The 9,132-nt window shown below is 40.8% G+C and overlaps 1 protein-coding gene and 1 long non-coding RNA gene across 2 annotated transcripts; one reads left to right on the top strand and one right to left on the bottom strand.

The window, feature by feature from the left end:
- Nucleotides 1-3,124: 3,124 nt before the first annotated feature.
- Nucleotides 3,125-3,754, bottom strand: LOC123966205. The gene is made up of 2 exons (XR_006823919.1): nt 3,605-3,754; nt 3,125-3,475 (listed from the first exon to the last, which is right to left on the bottom strand). It is a non-coding gene; the product is annotated as an uncharacterized LOC123966205 (long non-coding RNA).
- Nucleotides 3,755-7,224: 3,470 nt separating this feature from the next.
- LOC123966204 (lactose-binding lectin l-2-like) lies at nt 7,225-7,878 on the top strand. The gene has a single exon (XM_046042405.1). The coding sequence runs from the start codon at nt 7,288-7,290 to the stop codon at nt 7,774-7,776; it is 489 nt and encodes a 162-aa protein (XP_045898361.1). The 5' UTR covers nt 7,225-7,287; the 3' UTR covers nt 7,777-7,878.
- The last annotated feature ends 1,254 nt before the right edge of the window (nt 7,879-9,132 follow it).

Below are 9,132 nucleotides of genomic sequence, written 5' to 3'. Positions count from 1 at the left end.
GAAAAAGGGCGAGCCTCTGTGTTTGCAGCAGAGGTGTATGTTCAGTGCTTATGTGGAAATATTAGAAGGAAAGGCAAGGAGAGCAGAAATAAGTTGGCTAGTGAGTAATGTTTTTATTCATGTGTATTCCAATGTTGAGAGCAGTGTGTGCGTAGACATTTTTCTGCAATGTTCTGTGATCATGGATGTTGCTGGAATCGGTAAGACGGAGACCCCTGGTCTTCTTGTAGGCTACGTGTACTCTTAAAAAAAACTAAGCAGGAGATTAAGAGTTTAATGCTTAAAATCTTAAAACCTCATCAAATACTTCTTATAAATAGTGTCTTTTGCTCTTGTACTCGTGACCAAAGTCTTTCATCACACCCCTATTCTCAAACCTTATATCACCACCTCTTTTCAACCCAAAGTGATGCCCTTGCTGTTACATACGGTAGGCCTACTGCTTATATTATTTCACCATCTGTACACAAATGTAGCATAAGTAGTGAATGTGTGTTTGTGGAGATGTGTGGTAAGTTGGGCTTGCATGGCTACAGGCTACTGTTTTCATACCCGACCCCTGCAGTCGCCTGCAGCTCACAGACTTTCAAGTCAGCAAAAGTCAGCCACAGTCCTCTCGAACGCACCTCTTGACCACAAGCTATGTATACGTGCTAACTTCGACAGCTGTATTCTAACGTTAACATAGCTATCCTCATTAGCTAGGCTCCTTACATGTTTGCTAATAACTTTTATGAAGGTGGGTCTCCTCTGGATCCTCCGTCCCTGAGAATTAGGGTCCAAAGGCAGATTATCAATCATGATGCTGATGATCAGAGGTTCTCTGCCTTGTTTGACCCGTGTTCACTGATGTGATGCAGATGTTTTTATCCAGTCTTTTAATAATCAGTGCTTAGCTATTTTAGATAAAATGGCACCAGATTTTTCAACGTCTTGAAAAATCTTCTAAACTTGAAGAAACCATCTGAGAGAACTATAGGGTTACCTTAAACAAGATGCTGAGAATTCTGAGAACTCACTTCTTTTCTCAGCTTATATCCTAAAATAAGCACAATCCTGTGTCTCCTAAATCGGACTGTAATGAATTCCTTCACTTCTTTGTAAATAAGAACAGAGATGTCAGGGCAAACATCTCACCATCACTTTCTCAGAACTCTGCATGTGACCTGCTCATTCTTGGTCCTCTTTTAAACCTGTCACATTACATGACATCACCTCTCTACTACATACATTGAAACCCTAATCTTGTCCTATGGATGTTCTCCCTACGTGCTATTTGTTTGATTCTATTGACCCCTGTATTGTAGAGTTGCTTAATACTTCACTTTTAACTGGTGTTGTTCCTTGTTTTTTTAAACATGCTGTTGTTAAGCCTGTCCTTAAAAATTGGTTTATGTAAAATGCATCCCACAGAAACTGCATTACTTAAAGAAGGTGTCTAACAGGACAGCGAGGCATCGAGGGCTGTTTGAAACCGCCGCTCAAACGATCTCTTCCTGTCTCCTGCGATGCCTTCAAGCTGCCCCAGTTACGGCCAGTTTTGAAGGCAGCATTGATGCTCACTATTACCCATAAAGCAGCGCAGCTGCGGCCACTGTAGCTTTCGAAAACTGTTCAAGATGGCGGACAATTTGTACACAAATATACGTTTTTAAAGGTTTTTAGTAGTTTTCTCGCTTCGATTTTTGAAAAGCTAGCGAGAACTAAACACTGAAGTATCATATCAGCCCGTGAATGTAACCAACCAAGTTTGTTTATTATGATTTCTGAGGCGTCTGTTAGCCGTTTGGCTTTTCAATAGCTAGTTAGCTGCCTTCACTTGAAAGTGATGCCTTCTGAGGCAGCTGTCTATTACGGTAGAGAGGCAACGAGGCAACTGCCTTCCGTTTCGAACACAGCCAAAGTTCTGATGTCAGCTAACTCTAAGGAATACATAGTTTTGGTTCTCTTGGACCTTTCATTTGCTTTTGATAGTGCTGATCATAATATTATAATAAATAGACTCCATGATCTGGTTGGGATGTCTGGATCAGTGTTAAAATGGTTTTCATCCTACCATTCTGGTAGAAGTTGTAGTGTTTATGTAAATCAGATCATGTCTGAAACTGCAGGGTTGTCTGTGGGGTACCTCAGGGTTCTGTCTTGGGACCCATCCTGTTCCTTTCGTATATATTTCCTCTTGGACAGATAATTAGTCAGATCAGTGACATATCTTACCATCTGTATGCGGATGACATTGTACTGCTTGTTTAAGGAAACTGAGTTCCATAAATTGTCTTCTTTAATTAACTGCTTGACCAGTATCAAACAGTGGTTTTGTGACAACGTCCTGCTTCTGAACTCAGAGAAAACAGAAAAACTAATTATTGCCCCTGAAAGTACAATACCTCAGATTAAAGAGCATATTGCTGACTTAGGAGTTTAGGTGTTGTTTTTGATTCTGCGAGGTCCTTGGAATACCACTCTAAACAATTAGTCAGAAATTGTTCATTCCAACTAAGAAATATTTCCAAATTAAGAACACTGGTGTCAATGGGTGAGTTGGAGATGATCATTCATGTTTTTATTTCCTCTCGCATAGATTACTGACTTTTTACTTGTTTGAGCAAGAAGGAGCTTTACCGTCTCCAGGCTGGTCAGAACTCTGCTGCGAGGCTTTTAACTCACATTAACAATAGAGCGCACATCACACCTGCTTTAGCATCACTTCACTGGTTACCAGTCCAGTATAGAATTCAATTAAAAATCCTGGTTCTTACTTTTAGAGCCCTGCACGGTCAAGTTCCTTCGGACCCGTGGTCTGAGGTCATCAGGTAAGAGGCTGTTAGTGGTTCCCCACACTCATTTTAAAACCAGGGGGGGGGGAAAATCGATCATTCCAAGCAGTGGCACCTAGGCTGTGGAATGCATTGCCTCCCTTTCTACGTTATCTGAATTCTGTCAATTCTTTTAAAAAGCAACTCAAGCAGGCTTTAGTTAAAGGAGAGTTTGTTTTTTGTTTTCTATTTGTATTTAAATTTTCTTATGCATTGTATTTTACTATGAAGTTGTAACACCCCCAAACTAGTTCCCCAATTGACCAACCAGCGTATAAAATAAGCAGGCAACAATAGAACACGCTGTACAAAATATAACCTCCAAATTTATTTGTATAAAATAGACATGCAAAGGGTTAAAACAAGACTGAGGCTAAGATAGTTAAAAAGAGAGTTCAAATGGGGGAAACTGTTAGTTAAACGGAACTGCAGTTCGTCATGGCTGGGTGTGCTCAACTTCGTCTTCCTGCGTGGGCGAAGCCAAACACAACAGGAACGGGTCTGCTGTTGGTCACAGGCTGGTTGGTTGTAGCCTCACTGCTTGGGCCTCTGGTAACTCTACTAAGTAGCGGTGGCGCTACACTGGCAGCTCCCCAGACCACGACCCAGCCGTGTACCACACTCTTGCAAAGAATCAGCAGCCTCAGCACACCCGCACACTGCACACAGGAGACAAACAGAAGACTCTGAACAACATCAATTTATAAACCATCCCATAGAGACACTACCACCAGCCCACATAACAAGAGCTACCCCCAGGGAAGAAGACAGCCAAAATCACTCTGTACCTGCACACAGGAGACAAACAGAAGACACTTGAGCCCAGTGGGTGGCTGGTTAAATTGTTTGCAGATGGTTGTCATGCCCAAGCACACCTGTCTGCCATTAGTCCATACCCATGCAATTAACCCAAGTGCAAAACCACACCCACCAAATGCACACTCGCTCTAAGTGCTCACCCCTCACACTACCACTGCACTCAAAATTGGCTGATACAGGTCTACCCCGTTACATTGTACTGTATTACATTTTATTGTGAAGCATTTTGTGATTTTTTTTATCTGTGAAAGGTGCTATACAAATAAACTTTACTTACTGACTACTTACTTACATTGACAGTGTTGTGTTGGACAGATCTGTGCAGCGGTGTTTATGATTCTAACCATTCAATTCACAGACGGGTCCATTGTCAATGTTTTTGCGAGAGAGAGAGAGAGAGTGGACGAGTGAGAGGAGGTGCGTAGCGATTATGTGCAGACAGATTTAAAATGGTTCGCCGAATTTACTTGGGCAGCTGTTAATATACCTGGGCGGCCCGCCTAAGTAAAGCCTATTTGTGGGAAACACTGGTCTGGTTTTACAGCTAGCTTACATGTGATCTACATCACATCGGTGCTCAGGTGAGTGTCTTCACTAGTGTTTTTCCTAGCACCCATTGCAGGTTTTTATTGATCCTCCTCTCTTCTTGCTGTCAAGGCAGCAGTCCCTGGTGGTGATGTTTCTTCACGATTCCCTTTGTTTGTTTGCGTGTCACAGGTGGTTAGATAAAAGGTTTTTCCTTTTTTGGGGTTCCCCGCTGCGTGGTATGCGACAGCCCTGCTCCCCTTTTCTGCCAGTGTGTTGTATTTTCTGGTGTGTCGCATTTTAGAATTGTGTATTTTCTTATGATTAGTTAAATAAAGATTTCCATATTTTTTGAATAAAAACCCTCTCTTGCCCTGTTAACTGCATTTTCTTGTTTCTCTGGAGGTCCTGTCTGTTGGACTCCCATTTCTAAGTAGCACACAGTTACAGTGTGGTATTGGTGTGACAAATTAAACTCAATCAGTAACAGAAAACTACTTCCTTAAAAGAGAAAGCAAGCATGTAACAAGACTGAACTGAAAACACAAGACTGAACACTTAAATTAGGAAACGCTTTTAACACCCTCTGAGGGAGTAAACATGAGCACACAGCTCCACACTGCTATCTGACCCTAATTGGTCCACTGACCCCATAGGGGTCATTTAAACAGGGGACGCTGGCCCCGAACCCCTTTTTAAAATGGCTGATTTTGTCCCCATCACTTTTTGAAAGCATTTGTTAAAAATGTTCTGAAAAACAGCTTGCACCAACAAATGTTAACTAACAAATGAAAATGCTTTGAGAAATGTTGATTTACACAATAAGAAAACATGCTATGCAATATAGTTTTCCTTCATATAAAAGCAGACAATGTCTCCAGAATGCAGGAAATTACAAGTTTAATGCTCAAAATCTTCTGGGGGAGGACCCCCAGACCCTCCGCACATATATTTCTGCATCAAATACTGAATCTACTAAATAGTGCTAAAAATCTTCTTGTCTTGTTCTCAAGCATCGTCAAGTCTCATGACCCAAATGTATAATCATCCCTCTAATCTGAGCCCTAATGTCCCCACCACTTTTCAACACAAAGTGACGCCCTTCACTGACCCGCTCTGCAACAGCTCCTCTCTAGTGGGCCTACTTATACTCTCCACCAATCAGTGAACACTTTTGCAAGACATTGTACGCATGCTACATTCTCATTAGGGGCTGAGCACCGCTACAGGTCTGATCCTAGAATCGCCCCTGGCCTAAACATTCAGTCTTGCCCTTATATAAAGACATATTTGGTTTTAATTGGGTCAGAAGTAAAGAGAAAATTTGGTCAAGAAAGCACAAGGGTTAAGTGTCTGTTCCTTTTCCACTTGTCATTGGTCTTGCCTTGCTCTCCCTGCCACGGCTGAGAAGTTGCACAGGCCGGTAGTGAAAGGTTTTTCCTATCCCCCAAAATGATTTTCCTTATTTTGGGTTCCCCCGCCTCGCGGTATGCCACAGCCCTGCTCCCTTTCCCCCTTTCCTGTCAGTGTGCTAATTTTATGTAGTATTATCTGACGTGTGGCATTTTAGAATCGTGTATTTTCTTATGATTACTTAAATAAAGATTTTCATAGTTTTTTGAATGAAAACCCTCCTTGATGAATTTGTGTGTTCTTAGGATATTAACATTTGGCGTAGAATTGACTGTGGGCGAAATTCCCCTAGGTGGTGTAGTTGCAATAGTTCTGTGCAGGTCTTGCTACACCTGCTTCCTTTTCTATTCTTTTATGCACAATGCAAGAATGTGGAGGAGAGGCTGTCACAGAAGGTTGCACAAATTTTACTAGTTCATTGCTGGAATCAGCATTTTTCAGGTGCTGATTTTAACTGCATGTTCCTGTTTCTCTGGAGGTCCTGTCCGTTGGCCTCCCATTTCTAAGAAACATTTAAAACAATTTATTCATTTAGCTGACGCTTTTATCCAAAGCAACTTACAATTGCTATACATGTCAGAGGTCGCACGCCTCTGGAGTAACTAGGGGTTAAGCGTCTTGCTCAGGGACACAATGGTGGATGGGCCACAGTGGGGGATTGAACCCGCACCTCTCACACCAAAGGTATTTGTCTTATCCATTGTGCCATCACCACCTCAGTTACAGTGTGGTCATAGTACTTTCATTTCTACTGGATTCTTCATCCACCACTGGCACACACACACACACACACACACACACACACACACACACACGTGAGTAACTTTTATTTTATTTTATTATTATTGAAAGAACATCCTGTTTATAATAAATGTTAATAAATGTTATAATAATAAATGTGTTAATAACTACTGTTTAATAAATAGTAAAGTTTGCCATGTCCGTAACCCCTGAAATAGTACTTAAGTATTTTTAAAAGCAAGTACTTTTGTACTGTGAGACTGTGAGTAGAAATTTAAATAAAAGACTTCTACTTTTAGTGGAGTAATATTAAACACGGGTATCTGTACTTTTACTCAAGTACAGGATTTGTGTACTTCGTCTACCAGTGCAGGAAACCAACAGGAAGGTGTATTTAGTGTTTTAACGTCCACTGTCATGACTGTGTAAAAGTAATGTTTGAAGCAATGTTCTTGTTTGTATGTTAAAACAAAACAAAAATACAGCTCACGGTGAAAGAGAGGACACACTGAAGCTTTGTACTGTTGTAATATTGTTAATGTGTAAATCAATGCGCATGTTTGGTATGTTGTTATTATTCATCAGTTGTAAATGTTAGTCAACCACAAAGCAATACGGCTCACCTTGTGTTCCCTCAATCTTTTGACAGCTGAAGCCACATGCATTTTGTAAAGCTGTATTTTACTACGTCAATTATTAGTGAAATGAATAAATTCTATGTTTTATGTGACATCTCTGGGGCGAGCTTGTGGTTTTTCTTGGCTCGTGTTCAGATACCGTGTAGTTGTTTCCAACTGAAAGTGTTTGCCAAGGACATTTGACCAATGATATTACACCAACATTAACAAAAACACACCCTCTCTGAAGCGTATAAAAGAAAGTGGCCTTTCAACTGTGTCTGCAAGATATTTGATAACATCCAAACGGGAAGATCACATACTCCGAAGACTTGGACAGAGACTCTGACACCAACATGCTGTTGATCCTCTTCTTGTTTGGTCTGGCTCTGGGTGCTGTGTCTGCTTCAGATGACCATCAAGTGAGAGTACAGCCTGGCAACTCTGTCTGGCAAAGCTTCAACGGCCGCTACTACAAATACGTCGCCACACAAATGACCTGGGCTGATGCAGAGCTGAACTGTGTGTCAGAGGGAGCCAACCTGGTGTCCATCCACAGTCTGGAGGAAGAGGACTTTGTCAAATCCCTGACCAAAAACGTTGACCACGAGGTGAAGGCAAGAAGCTGGATCGGACTCAGTGATGTCCACAAAGAAGGCAGCTGGATGTGGTCTGATGGGTCTGCAGTGGACTTTGACATCTGGAGTCCCGGACAGCCAGACAACGCGAGGGGAAATGAACATTGTGTTCACATAAACTATGTGAATGATCTGAAATGGAATGACATCCCATGTTCTATGACTCGTACCTCTATTTGTGCATCTCACATAACCAGTCCTCAGTAACTGGGATAGTTACATATGTCATGATTCAACCTGGTCAATGTAACCTGTTGCTCTGTTGACATGCATTAGACCTCCACAATAAAGATACAAATGTATACTTTTCATGTGTGTGTGTGTCAAGAAGTCATTTTACTAATCTTCATTTTCATCAATGTTGGACATTCACTCCAATTGTTGATCAATTGGAGTATTCCCAACCCCTTTTGATCATCTCAAAATGACCTTTACTAATATATATATATATAATAATGATAATCTCCATTCATTGTGAAAAATAAACATGTATGCTACTATTAGGAGGGTTAGAATTAAAGCCTTATCCAGTAAACATAATGACATTTCATTCACAGCTTTCTGTGTACTGCAGGTTCATGTAAAGTTAGATATTTGTTCATTTTTTCTGTCCATCATCTACTGATTATTATATGTGAAGCTACAGTCAGCAGTCTGTTAGCTTAATTTACTAAAAAGGCTGCAAACAGGAGGAAGAGGCTGATATGGTTCTGTCCAAAGGTAACAAAATCCTGGCACTCCTTGGTCTGGAGAGGTTTCCTGCAGATCAAGGGAGCCACTGTGAACTACTGTCTTAAATTTCACCTGCAGAAATTCCTCTCAACTAACATACAACTAAGAAATATTTCTAAGACCATGACCCAGAATGCAAAATCTAATTATTATAAAGAATGTCTCTCTAATAATTTAAAAAATCCTTAACAGTTTAGGAACAGTTGAAAAGCCATTACAAACACTTCAGACAACGGTCCCATTAATAATCTGTTCTACTGCTAAAGTATATGAGAAACTAATATTAAATCAATTGTCACAGCATCTTAAGACCAATACTATCCTTTCACTATTTCAATCCAGTTTTAGACCTAATCTTTCAACAACTGCTGCTCTTTTAAAACTAATGATGTGTTTTCAGCATCTGATATAGGTAATCTTACAGGGGCTATTTTTTATTGATCTCAAGAAAGCTTTTGATTTGGTGGATCACTATTACTTTTAGATAAGTTGTATGCAATTGGTTTATCTCAAAAACGCATTCTTATGGTTTAGTTCGTATCCAAGGCCAGATTCTGGCAACAGTGAACACTTTGTTGCAGGTGCAACTGGGTACAATTTTGGTTTCGGTTTCGATTTGCTTCCTCATTAACAAGCCTCCTCCACGCACCTGCGGGTGGAAATCGCGAGTGCTGTGTCATTTTGGCCAACAGGGCGACAAATACAGGGAGAGGGAAAAAGGGCGAGCCTCTGTGTTTGCAGCAGAGGTGTATGTTCAGTGCTTATGTGGAAATATTAGAAGGAAAGGCAAGGAGAGCAGAAATAAGTTGGCTAGTGAGTAATGTTTTTATT

This window comes from Micropterus dolomieu, unplaced genomic scaffold, assembly GCF_021292245.1.
Source record: "Micropterus dolomieu isolate WLL.071019.BEF.003 ecotype Adirondacks unplaced genomic scaffold, ASM2129224v1 contig_12918, whole genome shotgun sequence".
In the NCBI taxonomy this organism is placed as follows: Eukaryota; Metazoa; Chordata; class Actinopteri; order Centrarchiformes; family Centrarchidae; genus Micropterus; species Micropterus dolomieu.
This window is presented reverse-complemented; position numbering and strand designations above follow the sequence as displayed.

Coding starts and splice junctions, on each gene's coding strand:
- LOC123966204 (XM_046042405.1), top strand. CDS start 7,288: ATGCTGTTGATCCTCTTCTTGTTTGGTCTGGCTCTGGGTGCTGTGTCT.